This window comes from Scatophagus argus, chromosome 12, assembly GCF_020382885.2.
Source record: "Scatophagus argus isolate fScaArg1 chromosome 12, fScaArg1.pri, whole genome shotgun sequence".
NCBI classification, from domain to species: domain Eukaryota; kingdom Metazoa; phylum Chordata; class Actinopteri; family Scatophagidae; genus Scatophagus; species Scatophagus argus.
In genome coordinates this window covers 17,886,205-17,910,247 of record NC_058504.1, presented here as the reverse complement: position 1 = coordinate 17,910,247, position 24,043 = coordinate 17,886,205, and the positions used below count along the sequence as shown (strand labels likewise).

The 24,043-nt window shown below is 40.2% G+C and overlaps 1 protein-coding gene across 5 annotated transcripts; it reads right to left on the bottom strand.

The window, feature by feature from the left end:
* Positions 1–1,822: 1,822 nt before the first annotated feature.
* On the bottom strand, positions 1,823–23,391 carry stag2b (stromal antigen 2b). 5 transcript variants are annotated; one of them, XM_046406107.1, is made up of 34 exons: positions 23,271–23,391; positions 20,978–21,105; positions 20,815–20,896; positions 20,499–20,642; positions 20,284–20,380; positions 20,067–20,143; positions 19,644–19,848; positions 19,117–19,268; positions 17,813–17,886; positions 17,583–17,706; positions 16,186–16,284; positions 15,941–16,020; positions 15,668–15,775; positions 15,145–15,256; positions 14,908–15,025; positions 14,695–14,798; positions 14,312–14,404; positions 14,110–14,199; positions 13,781–13,984; positions 13,467–13,537; positions 13,240–13,327; positions 13,063–13,143; positions 12,864–12,956; positions 12,339–12,513; positions 12,037–12,176; positions 11,387–11,488; positions 11,114–11,262; positions 10,122–10,250; positions 9,683–9,909; positions 7,087–7,306; positions 5,956–6,063; positions 5,741–5,867; positions 4,679–4,756; positions 1,823–3,707 (listed from the first exon to the last, which is right to left on the bottom strand). In XM_046406107.1, exons 2-34 carry the CDS (start codon positions 21,019–21,021, stop codon positions 3,684–3,686), a joined length of 3,819 nt encoding a protein of 1,272 aa, XP_046262063.1. In that variant the 5' UTR covers positions 21,022–21,105; positions 23,271–23,391; the 3' UTR covers positions 1,823–3,683. The 5 variants fall into 5 exon arrangements, with proteins under 5 accessions (XP_046262063.1, XP_046262067.1, XP_046262062.1 ...); XM_046406111.1 differs by having other exon boundaries at positions 20,978–21,069; positions 23,271–23,352; XM_046406106.1 differs by having other exon boundaries at positions 23,138–23,332.
* Between the last annotated feature and the right edge of the window lie 652 nt (positions 23,392–24,043).

Here is a 24,043-nt window from a genome sequence, read left to right as displayed (position 1 = left end):
GGTCTCAACATCAGTTGAACTGATAGTGCCCGTAGAGGCCTTTGGGTTATCAGGAGTAAATAATAGAGCTGGGCCAGCAGAGGCTGTGGCTCTGATTTAAAGTCAGCAGCCCTGACCTGACCAACACATCTTAACCTATCTAAGCCCAAGCAGGGGCACTGCTGTGGGAACTGATCAGAGAAAAGTTGATGGAAAATAATCATTTTGGCACTGAAGTCTGAGATGTGGACTTAAAACACCTACTCAACTCTCATAAAACTGGTTCAACAACATGACAAGTTATACACTAAATGCTTTCTTTGGTCTCTTTCTGCATGAACACCACTTGCAGTGTATCAGAGCTAGAAATACTGCTTGGTCGTATGCCGTCTCCATCTAGTCAAGTTGCATATATGTATTGAAGACTTTGAAGGAATTTCAAAACTGAAGTTATCACTGTATTGACAAGTGTGTTTCTGGTGAATAAATTCCAGTGAGAAACATGTTGTCTTCCCTTAGACACTTTTTTTCTTTGCAAAGGAGTGCAGAGGGCTGATAGAGCTTTGTCACATGGTGCAGCATCAACCATCTGAAGCTCAGTCTCAGTAAAAGCTTTGAGTTTGTGGTGGACTACAGGAGGAACAGGACTCCACAAGTCCAAGTTGTCATCCAGGAAGAGAAAGTGAAGAGAGTGGACCTTAAGGTTCAAATCAACAGAAAATATTCAAGCCAGCAACACAAGATATGCATAATCACATTTCAAGGTGGGGACCTAAGATTGGTGTCAACAGTTGAATACCTAACTAAATGTGAAATATGGTCACATCTCTCCTTCTAGCCCTGATTAAGGCATTGAATAACGAACAGGAAAGTGTTTTTTGTTAGACATTTGACCTATTGGATGTAAAATGCCATCACTTCATCATTTCACCGTATTTGACATATGTGTGAAATTTGGTCATAATTTGCTTATGATTTCAAGAGTGTTTAGTGATGCCACAGCAACCTTGTCCATTGACTATCAACTACTAATCAATTCATTATAGAGGCCGTATTTGTGCTAAATAAAAAAAAAAAAAAAAATCCCTCCAGGCAATTTTGAGATATCCCATTCATTAGGGTAGGACAACCCCAAAAACATAAGGGCTCCAGCTCAGACATCAGTCAAGCAGGACTGCCAAAGTATGTTTTGCACATTACTGTGACCGCCGCAAGGTGACAGGCAGACTGACGTAGTGATAGATGAGCCTCTTCATCTATCACAAACTGGACATGAAGGGGAGCTATGCGCTAAGCTCCCATTCTAATACGCACCGCACTGATCTGAGCCCCTCTTTATTAATCATGCACTTAACACGGAAGTCTCTGTTGCTTTCATCCTTTCTTCTGCTACCTCATGTTCTCACTTTTATCATTACAGCAACCGTAGTGCTCTTTGTCTCCGCAGAACAGGACATTACTCACACTGCAAGGGGCCCTTTTTGTACTGAATACTAATGTAGAAGCTGTCACATGCAGTGAGATGTGTGCATAAAATGCACAGGACCTGAGAATACATATTCACATCTTTTTCAGCAAAGTGGAAAACGATATATACATTTCAGAGTGACACCATGTACAGTAGTAACAGCACCATTGCGGGAAGATTTGTTGTCTGCCTTGGACTATACTGCCCCCTTGAGCCATTTAAGTGAATAACCGAACTGTCACTCAAACTCAACTATATTTTACCCCCAAAATGCATAAATGTACCAAGGAAAATCTACAGGCACATTGTGCAGCCTGGATCTGATTAACCCCAGTATTGCTACATTGTGGTCAAAAGCAAAAAGTGCCACAGATGAAATGTGTTGATTTTTATTCAAAAGTTACTGTCTCCAGACAAGTACAAATCAGAAAACAGTGGCTGAAAGAGGATGGGATAATAGACAACTTAGAGTGTAGGCAAGAGTGGAGAGAAAAAAAAAAACAAAAACAAAAAACAACATAAAACACAGAAATGGCCAAAAAGAAGGAAAAAATTAAATTTTGTATATACACACGATCTAATAAGAATTTATACCAATGTAGTGGTAAGTAACAAACAATAAACAGTACTTTTTCTTTAAAAGAATTTTCTTTTTTACTTACATAAAATAATTAGGCAAAACACATATAGGCTGTTCATCTACTTTATCACATTACATCTGACCACCTCATGTTTCATGTTCTAAGAAGCCAATTATCCGCCTTTAAACATGACTGATCCTCTAACATGGAAGATTACTGTGAGAGAAGGTGACCTTCAGAAGCATGTTTAAGGCTTAAGCATGGAATGACTACAAAATAACAACCTCAGTAGACAAAACATTTCATTAAAACTTGTGTGTGTCAAATACGTCAAAATCTAAGCTTTGTCTAGCTGCCACAGCGCTGCTGAATAACTTCCATCTTCAGTATTGTCTGAATGACCTTTCACGTTGAACATTTGAAATCTTTGAGTATTTTGTGACAGGACTTTTCATGTTGAGGAAACCTTAAAGCTGGATTTCACAAGTCTTTTCATTAGTTTTATCCAAACTAATTTACATGTAGGAAAAAAGGTAGAAACCTGAAGACATTATCAAGACAAAAAGAAAAAAAAACATAAAAATACAAATTTAAAAATCTTCCTTGATGCATGGCTTCACATGCTTTCATTTTTTTTGTTTTACTTACACATTTCTCAAACTTTGTGACTGAAGGTTGAAAAGTTGAAAATAAGAAAACAAAAAGCACATATATAAAATCAGCACCGATTCATATATAACTTTTATTTAAAATGTAGAGATACCCATTTCAACATTATGCTGCTGGATTTTAAGAGAAAAAGACGTGTAATTCTTCGACCAAGCTACTTTCTGCCAGAGCCCACACAGTGGCACTACTGGGATAAAAATCTGCTCACTGCTGGGGAGGTGTGTGTGTGTATGTGTGTGTATGGGGGGGACACATTTCTCTAGTAGATGGCGGTTAAGGAGTGGTCCAAATCTTAGGGTAAGCTCTAGGACTTACTGCTTAACAATGTGGAGCGTTGAGTGGACTCTGGGAATCTTCACAGCATAAAGGGATCATGACTGATTCTACGTGACATCTCACCGTCTTAACCACCAGTGGTTATCAGGACCTCAAATCAGGCCCAACAACAGGGAAAAGAAACCATAGAGGGAGGAGAAAAAAAAGAGCACAGAAACATAAAGACCTCCATCCACTTGGCTAACACAGTACAAGCAAGCTACTACAGTCCGTTTATAAATTACTACTTCACACCTGGTAACTTACTACAATTGTAAAAAGGGTTAGACATAAACAAAAAAAATGTTTCTTAAGTTAAACACACCAATTCATCCCTGTTTAAAAAAAGGAAAGAGGAAAAAAAGCTATCGTGGATTTTTCTTTCTTCAGACATGTCTCATTTCTAATAAGTTTGGAAGTGGCCTGTTACACTATTTCTGAACAGGAAGAGCTTACCCAAGATTATAAAAGTAAATATTTGAAACAAAGTCCTCTCTGAGCAAGCAACACTGTGTGTGGGTCATCATTGGTCCACGTGGAGTACAAGCCAGAATTTTTTTTGTTTTGTTGTTTTTCTTACAGAAAACACTTCTGTTTTCGCATCTAAAATTCTCTTTAAATACAAATCGCCTCTTCTGTCACCCCAGCATCAAAATCATCTGGATATTAGCTTAAAACATGGACACCCCAAGGACCTGAAAGGAAAAAAAAAAACATCCTTTAATAACCAATAATGTTAAAAACTCACATTTAATATGAAATAAACTGGCAGAAATGTGACATGCTGAGATTGAAAATATAAAACAACCCTTTTTCTTGCATATCACTATGCATAATATGAACATTTACATGAACAATAACATAATGATGATAATTTATTATATTGTTCACCAATTGCTTCTAAAAGCCTCTACAGTAACCTGATTACAAAACTGTGTAAAGGTAATTCAGAGAGGAAAATGGAATCCGAGGCAGACTTGTTATGAACTTGGGTGCAGGGGAGCAATGCTGGAAAAGCTCAGCAGCTAAGTGCGTTTCTTTGCTCAGAAAAAGCTTTACGGAACAAGAGAGTAAGTGTAAGCAAGTAAAAACAAAGCAGACTTCTGCTGTGATATTTTTTGTGGCAAAGAAATGATTTATTCAAAGTTCACATTTTTTGGTGCTCTATGCTGAGACAGTGTCTGGAGGAGCACTGCATTTCAAAGCCCAAGGGAGGAAGAAACGACAAGAAAATCCCCTTAAATAAATACAACAATTAATATGAAATGCTGCACTTGGCTGCATTCAGGCTGGTCAGAGGAACTTGTCTAAATGTTTTGCACAGCCTCAATGAGCAGCCCAAACACAACTTGCTTGCAAGCGTCCATCTAATGTGACTGTTGTAATCCATCTATTCTTGGTTTACTTCCACAGAGTTACACTAATTTTAGTGCAACTCTGTTAACTTTATTTGGGCAATCTCAACTTTTATCAGCTCTCACTGTGCCTCACAAGCTTCTACAGCTGGCCATAACGCAAACACAACCGGAATTTTCATGAGTTCACTGGTATTTGTTTGTGGTACTACAACAGCAATTGAAGAACAAATGGAGGGTGCCATCAACCTGGTGATAAACAATATACAAGGTGAAACAGATCTAAGTGATGGAGTGTAAATGTTCCTTACCGATTCATCCATGATAGAAGCAGGGTCAAAGTAGTCTGGCTTGAGTTCAGACCTCTCACGACGATTCTTAGAGGGTGGCTGGGAGAGAAAGACAGCGTGTTTAGTACAGATATTCCAACAGCTTTTTCTCCTCTAACAGCTGCTTTGGCAGACAACTGGTAAATATTTCAACAATCTTTGCCCATACCAAAAACTAGTGGTGAACAATACTGGGAAAAAACATTAACATTATGACATTAGGGTTTCTTAAACATGCATTACAATATTAAATAAAGAAGATGATGTATAATTTCGACAGATATTTGCTGCATTGAGCTCCTGCAGCTCATTCTGGTAATAAAGTACCACACAAGCAATAAATGGAGTGAATTTATAGAAACTGGGACAGTTGTTAAATTTTCTGGTTGATTCAACATGACATCTGGAGCCTTTCTCATGAGTGCAGCAGTACGATAAACAGCCAAAATATACAAATTTCTCAGATAAAATTTAGCTCTTGTTTTACACTCATCATACACGATACAGTGGTGCTGGTGTAAATGGCCAAATTAATTGGTCATGCTGCTTCATGTTGTAGCAACAGTTGCAAGGTGCTGTTGACAGAAAAGGGTTCATAATCTTTTTAAAACAACAAAAAAGCACATATATCCTTCCTTGTAGTCAGTGCAAAAATCAACACAAGTTGCTTATTAACTGTTGTCCTGTCCTGAACAAATGAAGGATGACTAAACAGTACAACATCATGAAATCCACAGAGAATTGTGGCATTGTGCTACATGAACCTTACTGCAACGCCACAATTTACACTGTCAGAGACTTCTGGCTGTCCTCATTGACGGAAACATAGCATAGAGGATGAGCAGAATGAGATGGAAATGTTAAATAGGGGCTCTGAACATAAATTTTGTTTCTTTCAGGTGGCATGGGGGGTGGCAGTGGGGATGCTCAGGATGCAACTAACAATTTTGAAAGAGGAAAAAAAAAATAGAAACTGTGCACTACGTGACTACGTGCAAGAATCACAAAACAACAATCAATCAATCAGTTAAACAGGTGTTTTACCAGGTCAATGTCCATGGTATCAAAGTCCATGCCTTCGTTGAGGTCATCCATACGACCCTCAGATGACATCATCACATCCTCCACGATTGGCTCTTCGTCTTCCTCCATAAGCCCGGTGCCACGACGACTGCAAAACAATCCATTATAGAATTATGTAAACATAATTACAATGAAATTCTCACAATAACCTCAATGTGCAGATGTGTGTGCCTTACATAGCATGCTGCAGATTGGTCCTGAGCTTGGCATAGTTCATGGCTCTTTCCTGCTGCTGGCGTGCTTCTTCTTGTTGTCTCTGAGCCAACATCCACGTCACCTGGGAACTAAATGCACAATAACGCATTAATTAGCAATGTTTTTAATTCATAGGTTTGATGATTTAACTGGAGACCCCACAAGAATGTCAGATACATCTATATACTATAGATGGTCCACTGGCTTGGTGCCCATGAAAAGTCAAGTTGTATAAATAAACTAGTCGGTCACTGTCCCAGTATGGCCAACACTTGGCAGGCTGTTAAGTACAAGCATTTTGCTACCGTTTGCACTCAAAATTAATAGCACGCAAATGGGAAATTACATTGAACTCTGTACTAATGTATTTTGGCTCATATTCCAGTTCTGATCCCACTCTCAGAGGATAAGTGATCCAGTGCACTAAATGATGGGCGTAAGAGTTTCTGAAATGCTGGAATGACACAACAAACGAGGAGGAGGAAAGTTGTTAAGACTGTTGAATTTACAAGCCTATGCCTTGGCACAATCAATATTAAGTTTTATATGTGCACTGTGGTACTGAAAGATTGATAATAATGTCCATAGTGGATAATAGTATACATAATGTGATCAATATAACCAATGCAAATAATAATTAAGATAACAAACAGCTTGAGACATGGATACATGTTGGATTACAAAGCTCCCAAAATTATTTTACTGTCCAGATAACTTGGAAACTTGTTCTTTTCATTAAGACTACAAGACTAACTAAACAATATATATATATAAAACTGGAAAAACAAAATACATACTCCACGGGACATAACCTAGTGTCCAAGAAAAAAAAACTGTTTTGTACATCTTCTGTAATGTACCAAATGTTTATTCAAACATTTGACTGAGGAGGTTGCATTTTACTCAGAACTTCATTAGAAAATGATTTGCACGTTTAATTTGCACGTTATGCCCGCAGAGGACCTAAGCTTTGTACAGTCTAGCTGTTTTCATTCAGACTTTCTATATATCTTGCATGTATTGAACTGTGAACTCTTTTAACATGTATTGTACAGGACTGTGAACTGACTGCACCAATAAATGTCAGTAATGTAACTTTCAGACATGCATACTTATAATCCATGGGTGTCTGGTGGTGCTGAGGCGTCTGTGGGTGGTGCTGCGGGTGTTGGTGGGGTTGCTGCTGGTCGTGCGGGAGAGGGTAGACCCCCATGAAGCTGTCATCACGACCCCTCTTAGGTTCTCGCATGGCAGTGGAGGTGAGGTGAGGGGATGGCATCATGACTGGGGTCTGCATGCTCTGCTGCCACACCTCACTGCTGCTGCTTTCCTCTGGAAAACCAGGTCCAAAGTTATGTAAAAACTCAACAAACATGCACATGCTTATTTTGCTGTACTTGTTTTGAGGGCTTAACGTGACTCAATTTCCTCCCAAGTCATGTAACTATGAATGCTGAGTTTCAAAACATAGAGAAACTAGAATTGTCTTGCAGTTGTATACCTCCACCAACCTGTCTGTCTAGAGTCATTTGTATCATGAAAACTTCAAAGGAATTTAATCAAATGTAGTGTATTTGTTAGCAAAATGGAAGTTGTCACTAAATTGACATTTGAGTCCAGTGAGAAACATGCTGTCTTAACTTAGAGACTTGTATACCATAATGTTGGTCTATTCTGTACATTATGGAAGAGGGATGCTCTAAGAAGTCCCTCAGAACTTTGCAGCTTGTATTCTAAGACTAAGAGGCGTGGCCACATTTTTCCTGTGCTGACCTCTCTACACTGGCTTCCAGTAAAATTTAGAGTAGAATTTAAGATCCTCCTCCTAGCCTACAAAGCTGTGCATGGTCTGGCGCCATCATATCTCACTGATCCATATCAGCCCTCTTGGATGCTGTGTTCCTTAGATTCAGACTTACTGGTAACACCACGAAACTCCAAATGTAAATATGGAGCCAGGGCCTTCAGTTATCAAGTTCCTCTGCTGTGGAACCAATTACCAGCATCAGTCCGGGCGGCAGAGACCCTCTATATGTTTAAAAGTAGACTTAAAATCCTCCTTTTTGACAAAGCCTATGGTTAGGACTGTTCAGGCTCTGCCTGGACTAGGGCTGGGTATCAATCAAAGACTTGAAGGAAGGCTACGGTCCGCTTTTCTTGCAGTCAAACATGGAGCAACTTTCTGCTCTGAAATTGATTCCATGCACAGTCAGATGCTTCATCAAATTAGTTGTGTTGCCGGCCTTAGCAACGATGACTTTTTTGCATATATTGCATCGCGCGCTATTGGCTAATCTGGCTAAAATGGAGCCACACTTTTGACCACTGTGGCATTTTTTTAACCGGTTCGACGACACACACACAACTACAGTTTCCAACACAGGTGCCCGCGAATCCCGTCTGCCGCGATCACATGTAACGTTACAGTCAATTGCTGGCAACATGATTAGGTCTCGATCAAGTGATTAACATCTGGGTACCGAAACTTGGCACCAAAAGACGAGGCATATTTTGATACTCGGTACTATCGAAGCATTTTGGTTGGTGCCATAAAAGAACCGAAGCTGTAGCCATGACATGGATGTTGCTGAAAAAACAATGGGAATGCTCACACATATGTGGTCATAATATGGTTTCAGTGTTAAATAATGGCCAGAAAAACATTTTGAAAAACATTTTACTGCCACAGTAAAGCTGACCGTTGACTTTTGGATTAAACATCAAAAATTCTTCATTTGTGTGAAGTTTTGTCATAACTGGATTATGAAAGAGTTATGTCCCAAATCTTGTTCTGTAAGGTCACAGCGACCGTCGACCACCAAATTCTAGTCAATTCATGCTAGAGTCCAAAAAGACACCAGGAGAATTGTGCCAGAGTAAAAACAATGGACCGGTTTATCGAATCTTACCACTAGGGTTCGCAACTGACTCAGCAGCCACTCCAACTGAGCCAACAAATACAGGTCACGACAACCCAGCACAACTGTGACAACATCAACACTCAACTTAATGTTTCTTCTTCTAAAGTTTAACAATAATAAAAAAATAGAATTTGGCCTGGTGCATCTTGAGAAATGAGGGCGGTATCTACATGACTTCCCACCATGACTGTCACCAGTGTGAAGGCATATTGAAACTTTAAGGGATGTCATGATGCTGTTATTGCATTTCCTAAAACAAATTTGGCATATTTTCAAAGTATATGGAATACCAAGTGGCAAAGACCAAATAGTTGACTTTACCAATTGAGCACTGCATTTGGTTACTCTAAATGGCAGCTAATCTAAAGACTTTTAAAGATTTTATAATTTAATACTCTTGAGATATCCATGGTCTTAAGCAAACTCATATACATACACACACAGACAAATTTAAGTGACCCTGTGTGATTGTAAGGAGCAGTTTGACTCTCTCCCACCATCTGCTGTTTAATCTCCTCACCCATCAGCTTGGCTGGCTGAGCCAGGCTGCTAGGAACACATGTGGGTTAATCTGGGCTCCAACTATGCTTTTGTAACATCATCGCTGGGGTGGGCTATAAAATATGTGGTTCTCATGAAGACTTGCTCTCAGTGCACTTGTGGCAGGTGCAGGGGGGTCTCAACTGAGTTCACTGAAAACTGCACATTATACAGTTGCCTGAACTAACTGAATTGCACTTCAGTAAAGCCAATGCCCATTTTTCTCTGATTCCTGAGTGTGCAATACCTTCTGGCAGCTTCCTCTTGGCTGCTGAAGTTCCAGCTGTAGCAGCAGGAGGCTTGGTTTTCTTGGAGCGGATGGAGGATCCTCTGCTGGAGTAGCCACTCATCACTGACATGGTATCATCATCACCACCAGCCTGCAGGGAATTCCTGTAGGAGATGAGGGGGAGCCAGCAGTCCTCACGCTGCAGTGCCATCTGGAACGTCATAAAGCGCTCCAGGTACATGTGGCTGCGGAGAAGGTCACACACACAGGGAACATGAACAATCCATTCTGCATCCATGCATACAGAGAACAATCTTTACAAAGAAAACCAGGTGCACATTCCAACTGGAGGCCTCATATCAACCACTTGCGCCTCAGAAACACCAGTTGCACCAGTTGTTGCAAACACCTGTTACACTGAGGCCTCCCACCCATCAGCTCAGCAGAAAAAACTTACACAGTCCTCTTGTCTTGTCTCATGAGCTTGGATGAGAACTCGCTGAGAATGTCCAAGAAAGCCAGGTTAAGAGGAGGACCTCCTTCTCCCTGGGGACTAGGTTCCTTAAATGCAAACTCAATACCATCCCTAAGATATACACAAAGACAAAGAGGAAGAATAACACAATGTGCAGAGAAAAATGATTGATTTCAAGGACAAAGTTGATCCAAAGTATGGTGAAATAAAAATCAAATAAAAACTGAGGTTTAACACACACAGAACAGTTTTTATGACATGAGATGTGTATTTGTTTAGATGAACCATTGACACATCTCACAAGTACAGGTTTTAAATCACTAGGCCATCAGCGTACCTGATATGACACCATAGTTCTGTTACACTCATTGACACACCCTGCGTCACCATCTTTCCCACTTGACTATCCCCTGCAGTCATGTCAAATTGTGCTACAATGTAATGATGTGCCACATCACTTAAAAAAGTTAAAACATTTTAAATACTACGCAAACAAAGTAAAATCTTTAGCCTGTCTTTCACAAATTTATACTTATGTTGAACAGGTACAACCTATAGTGTACCCATATATTGCACAAGTGTAGCGGATAAAACATAAAAACATACGTAACGTAACACTAAACTGAAATGAGTTAGCAAGGAACATTTTGTACAGCTCTTCTGATTAGTGCATAGGTTTCTCACACAGTGTAAGTAACAGAGCAATTTTGTTTTATAGCACTGCTGCTCTTCTGCGTATTTGAACAGCCTTATGGTGTTTTACATGTTTTTCTTTTACAATACTTTCAGTGCATGGGAACAGGCAAAACTGCAACATTTTACCACTTAAGCCTCTCTAAAATCTAGAAGAAAAAATAACATGCAAAAGGAAACAGTATTCAATGAGTAATCTGTCTAACATGACAGTTCCCAGATGCTAGGCCAAAAATCTAAGAGGACTAATGCAATGGAAGAAGAGTAGAATGAAGCCTTACTTGTGCAGCATAGCGATGGCATCCCTGGTTTTCACTTGGTCAAGACCAAAGGTTAGAGAAAAACGACGGGCCAACTCTTTGATTCCACAGAAAGCAGAGGAGGAGCGATCGAACCCATGACCCAGTTCAGACAGCATTTCGTTGAAAAGCTAGCAGAAAGAGATTTGTGAAACAGTTACTGAAAAACCTCTTTAAAATGGGACAAATAAACAAAAGGTCAAATTATTCACTTCATGAGTGACTTAACGAGTACACAATAGCATATACACTAACCTGCTGCAAACTGAGGATGAGCGTCTTGGCACATTGAATCTTGTCAATTTGCCGAGTCTTACTCATAGTCTCCTTGATGATGTCACCATAGTCATTGTAATACTGCAAAGAATAAAATATGATTGGGACTTGAAGAATTGGATTAATGTAAGACAGATCAGTAATTCCTGCAACAGCCGAAGTGTCGGTGAAAAACCATGGGCACTGCGCCCACTGCAAACTGGCACACACTGAAGTGCAATTAGCAATACTAGTTTCTGTTAGCAGCAAATTTAATTGTGCCCATGAGTGCACTGGTCCTAAAATGAGTGTGGTCAGGTACATTACTGGCACATTTCTATCTAAAGGCAGCAGAAAGCATTTGCAACACTAACAAACACAAACCTAATCTTAAGTCATTATAAAGACATTATTTTCCCTGCTATGTCAACTGTGGATTATTAAGATGATGCTCCTACATGTGGTGGCTTCACAAGGCACGTACACTCTGCTTGTTCCCACAGTGAAAACAATTGTTGCTATTTAAATACAGAATGTAAGCTGACACTAATCAGCAAAATTCAAGTTGCACCCAAAATACAACTATGAATGAGGAAAAAAAAAAAAACACATACAACGTTTTTTTTTAAACCAATTAAAGCTTGACTAACCCTCATGTACTGTTTGAAGATGTCTGCTCCAGTCTTCATTTCTACCACACAGTAGATGATCAGTTTACAATAAGCAGCAAGGAGGTTCCTCCTCTTGTGCAGAGCTTCAATCTTTACTGCCTCATCATCCTGTTGTCCATCTGTGGTGAAACACACACACATGAATTACCCATGAACACTTAATATATATCAGTTCTACAGGTTGCATTTTGGAAAAACCATCCATTTTGATTGCTCTCATTCCCTACCGGAGCAGAGCAGAAAGTAAATGAGCTGCTAGAAGTACATATTTGCATTTGTACCTGTGCTATTTGTGTCATCATCCTGGTCTATGAAGACATGGTTCAGAATGAAGGAGAGCAGTTCAGACTGCAGCGAGTCCTCTGGGGAATAGACCAGGGGCTCCAGGTGTTCCCTGCCTCCGGACACCATCTGGTGGCTGAAGATGAGCAGGAGATCACAGAGGATGGTGAATGCCTGTAGGAGAAAAGAAAGGGGAAAAAGGAGGACAAAAAGTTAGAACTATGTATAATTTTGTTCAATGTGCAAGTGTAGTACAAGCTATTTTTCTTAGTACAATTACAGAGAGCGTCTTTATGGATTGGGAAAACCAAATTTCGTGAGGCACAAACGGCTTCAGCAACAAATTGTACGAAACTAGCCAAAACTAAATGGCAGCTGACCGATCTCTTTAGAGTTCAAAGGTTTTATGAACTTTGCTAATTGTTGATGATCCTGATTCTATACATCCTTTTATATGCCCCTCTCTTGTTTTGCTTTTCATCAGATATTACCACATGTGCAGATTTGTTGTTCTCATGTGTCACCTGTTCTTTGACAGCTGTGTTGACATTGGTGAGGTAGCGCTGGCACATCATACAGAATGCCCTCATCTGCTTTCTCAGGGTCACCAGGTCATCCTGACAAAAAAAAAAGCCATTTTTTAAAAATATCACACTTAGTCCTACCCAATTCAAAACAGGGTAAGAATAGAGACACAATGCTTCAAGCTTTGAGAAACCTCACCTTCCTAGAGCTGCCCTCAGAGGACTTGGCCAGGTGCCACAGGATCACATAGTGGGTACACTGCAGTGAATGGATGACTATCTGCTCACAAAAAAAACCCAAAAGGTAAATACTTAGTATTTATAAAATTTGATAATTTGTTAAGTCTTCATTTGATGCAGGTGTTTATTTAATGACCTGCTCAGGCATGTCTCCATTCTCTATGCCTGTGTTGAGAAGCTTGAAGTTGCTGGTAAAGAGGTCCCACCCCGATAGGTCATGAGCACTGCAACAGATTTGAAAAAGTCTTAGTCACGTGTACAAAGAGTCACAGCTAAAATTATTGTTCTATTTTTTAGGAGACATGAAAGAGAGATATAGAGGGTATGAGGAAACAGGTTCCCCACAGAGAATAAAGTTCGTACTTGTGAAATGCTGTGATCCTTTTTAGAGTTGACAAAACCTGATAAGCATCGTCTTCATCAGCATCTTCACCCTGGAAAGAGACATTTTGAAGTATTATAGGCAAAGATGTTTGCTAATCTGATAAACACTGAATCGACTGAAACATGCAAATGCAAGTCTTTTGAGCGATCTACAATCTACAGTTGTTTGAGTGTCAAACTAAGTTAGATGAAGTTTGAATTTACAGTGACAATTTGGATGCTTATGCAAGGAGACAGGCCAGAAGAAACATGCATGTTTAGGAGTGCCACAGTGTGCATCCTATCACTCTTACCTCTTGTAGAAAATCCTCCAGTAGCCTGTTGAACTTGTCCACCAGCTCATCCAGCAGCTGGGAGCGGGCAATGTCCACCCTGTTAAAGATTGTGAATTCCTCATTGCAGAGGGCATGGTAAGTCTTGGAGCAGGCCTCCAAAACTTCAGTATCAGTGTGCTTCTCCACAATTTCCCTGATCTGACGCAGCAGAGATTCCAGGTGCTGGATAGGAGGGAGACAGAGTGACACATTGGGTGATAGCAATCAGTGAGAAAGATACACTATTTGTTGAACTAACTGATGCACTTTTTCACAATCCCATTGCCACTGTCTAACAAGTGTCTTACCTTCTCTAGACGCCCTGTAGTATAAATTTCCAAGTCAAAGAACTGGGGCAGTTGCAACAAGTTAGTCACCTTTTCTGCATCCACAGCATACTGTAAAATAAATATTAAACATGATGACAAATTCTTATTGATCAATACATAACTTAAGCTAAGAACCTTTCAGCAGAGCACCTGTAAGGATCACAGAACAGATGTAACAAACCTTGGCCAGCAGAGGGGGCAAAGCGACAGCAAACAGCTCTGTCATCCTGGTTCTGTCATCCAGCTGAGTCTTCTTTTCTTTCGCAGTCATCACCTGATCATAGATACAGCAAGTTAGATTCTTGGGTCACAAATAATTTGCATACATGTACGCCAAAGGTCTACTTAATGTCTTTCTTTCTCATTTTTTTTACTATTTGCTCTTACCAGAGATTTATGTTGCTCCAACTAGTACCGACCCATAATTAGAGCGTTATGATCAGTTTTCAGCACAACACATGGTCAGTGTGACCATACCAGCACATGACCTCCATATTAGAAAATCCCTGAATTGTCCTTTAACAAATCTTGACACACTAGTGAAAGTGTGTAAGCCACCCTTACCCTCTTCCCTGTGCCTCTTCCAACAGGCGGGTGGCATTCAGCAGCCTGGCGTACAGTGCACAACATGATTTCGATCAAGGCCGTTTCTTGTCTGTCTGTAAGAGCTGGAAAAAAACGAACGATAACAATCAGAATGATCTAAGTCATGGTTGCGCTCTGAACCACATAGAAGTGATGCAGACTTCATATGCATGCAAGAAACCACTGCCATACCTTCCTCTCCTGGCAATGGGTCATCTAGCAGTAAGCTGATCATACACTCCCAGTCTTTCAGTAGCTCTGCACCACATTCCCAGAGGGAGTCCACTAGGTAGGCTGCATGCTCATGGAGCTAAGGAGAGAGATAATTACACAGATGAATGATGGATGTTTCAATTGCTTAAATGCTGCCAATCAAGACAGAAATTGTAGCCTTTGTGTGACAGTATTAAAAACAGCCTGATAATATACCTCACTCTCCAGAAAGAAGAAGACAGTGGTCTTGATGAGGTTGGCATTGGGGCTTTGTCTGCCTCTCCTCTTGGGGGCACCTTCCTCCTCTGGTTCCCGCTGGCTGAACAATCTTAGAGGAAATTACTCATTAATTGGGCATCACACAAAAGCAACCACCACACAATCACCCATGTGTTTCTTAGAAGCAGCAAGCAGCCTGTAAAATTAAAACTAAAAGCTAAGCGGAGAACTGTCTGACTTGTAAATTTAAACTTTAAAGAAAGGAGTCATTGGGCAGACTGACAGTATTGACTTCTGTGTTTCTGCTGAAGTTAACTGTAAGGGTAAAAAACTTGTGCAAAAGCTTCAAAGTAGCTGGAAGTCAGCAAAACAAGATTTCAGGGGGTGTTCAGTTACTCTCCAAGTTCTCACATCCCCTTTCCTTTATCCTTCTTTTCCAAACTGCATCCACAACAATTTTCCTGAACACACTCTGTTCTGACACCTGTTCAGTGCTAGGTTTGATTTATGTCAGACATACTTCTTGAATAGGAATTCTCCAGCTGCAATGGCAACAGGCCTGTGTGCTGAGTAGACCAAGTGATAAACACTCTCACAGTCCTCAGGGGTCAACACCTCATCCGTACTACTGCAGAGACAAACACAAAGACTCAGTCAAACAGGGTTTCAATGTAGTTGCTAGTACCCAATATGTACTTGACGTAATTCTTGAGGGCTTGGCCTTGATGTACATCCTACATCCCACTGACAAGTGATAAACAACCCGGAAGCTGGAAAGAACACGACAACTTACTTCAAGACTAGAGTGAGTAGCTTGATTGCTTGTACTGCAACATCGTACTCTTTGTCAAGAGTCATGGAGACAATACGATCCTGTGCAAAGTGAGAGATGACATGAACAAAGTTGATTAGTAAGGCTAATTCTGTAATTCAATCAGAAATGCATCCACTGTGCACCAGCCATGTGTTTGCTGCAGCAGAAGAGTTTGAAACAAGTTGGAGCTGTTGTGCTGAAATTATCCAGCAGGTGGTGCTAACCTTGAAGCGACTGGTGAAGAGTTCCAGTCTTGCATTGAGTTCTCTGTTGTAGTAGAGACCCTGCAGAGCTGTCAGACACTTCAGACGTACCTCGCCTTGCTGGAAAAGAGAATTAAGAAAGAATAATTTATGCAGTGCATACTAGGGATGGGGGATATGTTATTGTTTACGATATAATGGCAAAAACATTCCCCATGGTAAGAATCTGTCATCCCACGATAAAAATGATAAATTCCCATTGATGACATATGTAAGCGTGCGACACACGTCCCACACAGCCCAACACGTGTGGAATATTGACAACAATGGCGGAAGGCAGAGCAGATACGTCGGGCAGCGAGGAACTTGTTCCTAAACGCTGCTCCAGCTCTGTTATATGGAACTGGTTTGGTTATAAAAAGTCTGAAGCAGAGCATCAATTTACCACGTGCAAGGTTTGCAAACAAATAGTGTATACAAAGGACAGTAACACGACTAATTTGTTCCACCACCTCAAACACAAGCACAAACCGGAATACGAAGATAGCGAGAAAATGCGCAAGGATGCAGAAGCAGCGTCAACTTCATCCAAAGAAACCATCAACTCAGACGAAACTTGCTGATGCATTTGCTCAATCCACACCGTATGATAATTAGAGCAAACGGTGGAAAAAATTAATGGAGGCAGTTGTGATTTTTATAAGCCAAGTTATTTTTGCTGTTTGCATTGTTTTTAATAAAATAAAAATATAGATTTGGTTCTCACATTTCAGACTTCACAACATTTTTGCAGTGCAAGTGTACTACTTGAACTTAATTTATGTAGTTTACTAGCCTTTATTATCATTTTGGTGATAGATTTATAGTCAAAACGATTAAGTTGAACTGGTGTTTATTTATTGTCACCGTGATAAATACCAGAAATTATCAGGATACATTTTTTAGCCCATATTGCTCAGCCTTAGTGCATACTTGCAGTAAGCTGCAGCAATCATTAATTTGTATGATCTATGTGACTTTATTCTTATTGTATTATATGTAACAGAAGTGTTCAATCCAGAGTTCTGAATTTTGGTGGCTACACTTAGCAACTGAGTCACTGACTGATTGTGCGTTTAACAGTCCTGCATGACCACATGGGTTTTTTAACTTTGCTTAATTAGACATCTACTCAGAATGAAGTTTAGCACTGCTAAGCTGGAAAATTTGTGTCTTCACCAAACTTCATGTAATAATAGGTTGATCAAATTGAAGTTATGTCACACTAATACATGCAACAAAGTACAACAGTCTGTACAGACCCACAAACTCCCATGAAGAGGTCTGAACAGGAAAATTAAAGTAAAAACTCCTGTGTTGATGGACCATGGGTGTGCATGAGCTACATAAGGAACTGAAGAAATCTCACTGTGACCCACCTTATCGTGCATCGTCCACCCCACATACTTCAGATAGCTGTCATTGAGGAAGGCATCGCTGTAGAGTTTCATCCAAACTCCAATCTCTTCTATACAGATTGCCCTGATTTCGGCTATTGAATCACTGTTAAAACACAATGCCATTATTTGCTAATCAGACTACAGGAAGTTTTTTATAGCAGCATCAACAACCATAATAGATAACAGATACGGATTTTATGATGACATACCGATATCTGTGAACAAACACTCCTTTGAAAATTGCATTCATCATGTTTTCAATCTCATCCTGATTTTCCTGGAGCTATAATGAAGAGCAGAACAAAACATGTGAGCTTATACAGGGTTCAGTGTTAAATGTCTTATTTCCCACTTGACCGATCGAGTTAGAGACCAACTTACTTGCTTTTAGGTGCACTGTTCAATTAAGGCCTATCTCATCTCACCTCATCTTACTTATTAGCCATTATCAAGTAACAACAAAGACTGAAGTTAATTGTCATGATTGATCTTATTTGCCTTGTTGGAGCTTTGCCCACATACACTAATGCCACCCAACTAAACTGTTTCCAGGATAACTAAAAGGTCTGCTTAAACTTAACCTCATAAATGACTTTACCCGGCGCCATTTTCTCAAGTATCCAATCGATAATGCGCTTGTGCAACTCTCAACAGAAATCAGAAGGAACTAAGAATGGCCCACTCCTCAGGTAATTCCACCATCAGCTCCAAAAAGATGATGTGTTACATTCTTCTTAACCATCTAGTTGGGCAAGGGAGTTGCAAGATTTACTAGCCCAAGGTAGTACTTTACTTGTCCTGGCTAAGCATGCTATTGTTATTGTTGATCCCTGAATATGTGGTCAAAAATAAAGACTAAATAAAAAAGGCCATGATACAGTATGAGGTGACCAGGAGGCATTGTTAACGTAGCAGGATGTGTGACAGCCAACTATTCCACCATGCTGTGCTGTGGTTATACAGTGAACTAACAGATGGATGCCTGCTGGGGTCTACTGTTATATAACCTAATGAACTGACAACACTAGCTGAATAAGACTCAGCACTGACACAGTCACTGTGGGTCTCATCACCTACGGAGATGTTGCAGTTCTAAAAATTAAACAGATTTATGGCCACAAGCCAAACTAATATGAAATTATTTACTCTTAAAGAAACTGCTCTAAATGGTTAGCTTTGGAAAACAGAGTGGAAGACCTGTTTCCTAAGAGGTCAAAGTCTAAAGACTGGTCATCGCAACCAAAAAGTGCATATTTCTGTTAATGTTATTGTGGTTTTCAACATAAAGTTCTGCAAAATGGTTCCAGCGTGCGTATCAGTACTTTTCATTTTGAGCATGATTTAACAATGCCAGGATAATACCGATACTCTGAAAATTTTGATTAGTTTATGCATGATATGAAATGGTCAAATTATATATACCAATATGTGTTGGCTGAGTGCAAAGGAAATGCTTGGGAAGTTGGTGTTTTAAAACAAATCCAGCAAATTACCATACTACAACCTCCCTTACCTCTTTGCGTTTCTGCAGGAGCAGCTCCAACCTGTCATTTGCCCTTTTGGCCACCATTTTATTCCTCTCTGCCTCATACTGGCGCTGGGTGTTGTCCATGTTGATGCTCAGGTTTAGAGCTACATTCACCAGAGCTGTCATCAGCTTCATGGCTGCCAAAAACACAAGTATTATCATACTTTAACAGGATACCATCTAAAAAGAGCTCTGAACCAAATGGCCCCATCAAACATGGCAGCAAAGACCAAATATAATTGTTGTTGCAAATTGTACAATGCTGTTGCATAACTGATTTTGGCTGTGTGTTGGCTGTGCTATTTTATAGCACAAGATTTGCACCAACTGTGTGCCTTTGGAACTATTTTAACAGGTCAATCCAACTACACCATTTGTTACATGTACACAAACTCATACTCAGTATGAAGATGAACGGTGTTCATGCATAAATAACTATAGAGCACACCAATTACTGCAGTTCAGTATGTCTGCCCCCTGTTAAAATGTGACACACATGCAGTTCGTCTTACCTGCCAGTGTTGAAGTGTGTCTGAAGGCTCGAACTTGAGAGTCCGATAGTCCAGTGAGAAGGGAGATGACTGTGTCCATCATGTACTCATCATAGATGATACTGTACTGACACTGGCGCACTAGCACCGAAATGAATTCACAAAAGCTTGATTTGAACTTCTTCCACTGGGGCCCTGCTATGGTTAGAGGGTAATCACCACTGTCCTATAGAGGCCACAGAGAGAACAACATCAGTAAATGCAATGACAAAATGCAACTGCAACGTTTTTGTTTTTTCTGTAAAAAGTTAACAAATTCTTTTGTAATTGAGAAATAAAATTCCCAATCTGTACTTAAATGTATTGTATAATCCAAAATGATACCTAGGAGGTCAGTGGTTAATGGAATACGGTAATAATTATAAAGGAAAAAAATGAAGTTACCTCATCAAATTCCTCTGTCATTCGTCGGATGATCTCGGAGTTCTGCATGTTGCGGAACATTTCGCCACTGACCACACCTGAAACAGACAACAATTTAACAAATGTAAAAGATAATCACCTCAGGGAGAAAGCAGTACCAGGATTCAAACGCTTGCTTCAATACATTTAAAGGGGCAAATAATGGAGATGGTTAAATTAAAACATAGTGCAAACACACCTTTGCATCCTGAGCACTGGATGAAGAAGTTGATAAGATCTAGTAGTGCAACATCTCTGTCATGTTTGTAAGACTCAATCCAGTCATCAACAACAGACTGCAAGAAAACAAAAACTTTGTTTCTTTAAAAATCAAAACTTTAAATATCAGAGATCATTTAAAAAGGCATAAAAGTAAAAATAAAAAGACATTCTCAAAGATCTTGCCATTCATACCTGCATTGCACTCCGGCCCAACTTCACCACCTCAAACAGCATCATGTTTTCCATACCATTCTCCTGGTGGTGGCCATTTATCCGACCTGCTCCCTTCCCCCCTTTGCCTTTCTCCCCTGCTGCCTTCTTCCCCTTCTTTCCACCCTGCAACAGAATAGCAGACCATAACGAATAATTAAGTACAAGTAGAGATCAAGAGCAGACAAATCTACTTTTGTTACTTGTCACATCACAAATACGTTAAATTAAAAGACATAATATTATATTTATTGACTATATGGAACCATGGTAGGGAGCCAATGTGTGCTTTGTATACCTTTCCTTTAGCTGAGTTTGTACTCCTCCCATCAGGATCCTCAGAGAAGTCTGTGTCTGAAGAGAATCTGGTGTCTGTATCCCTGGTAGACACAAGAAAATAGTATAATGAAATTTCTTCAATCAACCTCAACTTTAAAATTAAAATGGCTACAAGAACTTACTGAGTATAGGGGAACTCTGATGGTATTTCTGGTGCTGCTATCATTTCTGTAACATCTTCTGGATAACTTCAACTTGTGACTGGCTTGAGATCCTCAGAAAATACAAGACAGGAGAGGTTGCATGAGACCTAGAACATGAAACAGAGCAACTTAGAGAGCCATATACAGACCTATAACATATTTCAACACTCCCACCAGAAATAATAAATCATGCAAAGGCCAACATCAAATGTGCAAATGTTTGCTCACATCCTCTATAGTGAGTAAATATTTCTTTGATGCTTTTCAGAGAAAAAAAAACGGTTTCACATGGTAACAGGGGGCAGACACAAATGCTCTTGTCACGGTCAGCTTTCTAACCATTGGCTCCCTCTCTTGATTTGCTCCCCTTGGTTTACGGACAACGTCACAGCCAAGAACACTGGAGTGTCTTCCTCAATGACCAAATATGGTACTGCCCCATCCGCCCCATTCAGATCTCAACCAATCAAAAGACAGTACCAACATCAACAAGACACTGCAGGCCACAGAAAACTGGCATGGTTAGGATGTGTAAATTAGCGACAAATACATCAAAGGGGAGAGAAGAAGTAACTTTTGAAATTAGGATTCTTACTTTGTCTGCAATTCGGAAATAAATGTAAATATCTCTTTAACTGTTTGGGAAGTCAATAAAAGCATTCCGTGGACATTTGCTAAGTCTTGAAAAGCAACCTTAAAACTCCACCCATTAACCCATTTGGGTTAAGCAGGCATGTCTTTTAGCCCAGAGATGGCATACAAGTGTGTCCTTAAATCATAACAGCATTAAGATTAGTGAGTAAACTTTTAAGGAGGTAGACTGATATATAATCCTTAGTCATGAGATACCCTCCATCTATATTGTCCGCGATTATTCACATAAATTGGTGATCTTAGCAAGCACACATTTTATACAATGTCCAACATGAAATCCCCTGCACCTCCCAAACACAAACTGCACCCGTGCAACATTGGCACTACGAATGAGACAGTTTGGACGTAATAAATTTGAACACAGCTAGGATATGTACCAGTCTATTAAACTGTTGACGTCCCTAATGTTATTTCCTTGATAGCGAGGGGATACTGACATGACGACGGGATTCTAAGGGTGTTGACTGAAAAAGTGGCGCCAAATCGCGCTGAATATCTCATAAACTTGTTACTGCGACACCAGACCGGACAACCTTAGATAAAACCAAATTCTGAAACCCGATAGTATGGACTCTTGCAAAATCAACTATGCCACAAACTACCGACTCAGTTCCCTCCAACAACGCCGACGCGGCTGCGCTCTTCGTCGGCTCCTGTCAAAATTGACGCCGGTGCGCTGCTAGTGCTAGCGCCACTGGCTAAGCAACGGAGGATTTCAGCGTCTTTTCCCCACCGTCAGCTAGTTGAGATTTGTTAAAGCAAACATGCAACACTAAGGGCAAACGAACGGCAATTTACTGAACCAAAAGGCAACATGCCTATACAGTGCATCATTGTTTAATATCGACAACATTTCAGCATTTACTAACGCTATTGGTACTGGACCATAATAACAAAACAACGCAAGCCCAACTGTACTAGCAGATGCTATTACTGGCTAATACACAATAATGCTAATCACTACCATTTCAAATGACGATAATTGCATTGTGTCTACACGCCATGTGTTTCCAGTGCTTTCTACGAGATAAAGTATATGATTAAAACAAATGTGCTGCGATTAACGAAATGATAATAACTCATAATAACCAGTTGTTAGCTAAGCTAACAGCTACTGCTAACGTTACCTAAAAAAACATCACGTCCTTGCGTCCTCCATCTTGCCTCGGGAGTTCCAGTACCGTATTGCATAAGCAACAAACACTTTGTTTACAAATATATAAAGTCCAACTAAGTCACTTGACACAATAAAATCCTTATTTCGGCAACGAACTAAATATTTTTGCGTTACGGCGGCACAAAATGCAGTTCGTTAGCTTGCTAACAACCAAAGTAGCCATGTACCGCGAGCTAGCGAAGCGACTTGGTTCAGGCAGACATCCGCGCTCTGGGCACATCTAGCACTAGCCTGGCTAGCGAGACGGTTAGCAAAATACAAATCAACTAACTTCCAGATAGCTCTCCGCCATTTTACAGCTAACTTACCTTGTTGTGAAATGTAGTCCCGACAGAATCGTAACTTTTACTATTCTTATACAGCTTCCGTCTGAATTCCACTATAATTGTGTAAAAAGAGTTTAAAAGTCGCGGTCAGAGGCGGTTTCGGACGTTCTCTCACCCCGCTTGCTCCGTAGTTCGGTTTGTTGTTTCGACGACCTGGGAGGAGGAAATCCTGGTGCAGAGCTACCACCTAGCGGCCACAATACCCGCATTGAATACACCGTTTCCGAGCTGACATCTAGTGGTCACTGAGAAGTACTACATTTTAAGATGCTACTTTTGTACTACTGCTTGTCTTGTCTTTAGTCTTCGCCTGCAAGCTGCTTTAGTAAAATTCCACAAACAAAATTAAGTCCTTAGTTATAAACTATTTAGGTAACTTAAACTTAAAGTTACCTCTTATTAGTTTTGAACAAGGGGAGAAGAAAAGAAATAGTTTATCATTCAGAGTTTATTGCCACCACAGTTCAGCTTCAGCTTCGAATCGGAGTCAGATTTATTGGCCAAGTATGTTCACACATACAAGGAATTTGACCCCAGTTACACTTGCTCTCAGGTACCTACATAGAACTGTAATAAAGTAAGGATGAATAAGAAGTACTAAAGAGACGAGGGAATAATACTTTGTACTGGGTGGGTGGAGGATGAATGACAATGTACATCAATTTCTTTACAATACTATATACAAATCCCTTAATTACATGTTAACAGTTTGATAAAGTGATGGCCTGGGGGAAGAAACTGTTTTGGGTCTGGTTGTTTTGGCGTACAGTGTCCAGTAGCACTGTCCAGAGGGGAGAGGTTCGAACAGGTGTGTGATGGAGTGTGATGGATCTGCAGTGATGCATCCTATCCGTTTCCTCACTCTGGGGGTGTACAAACTGAATTGCT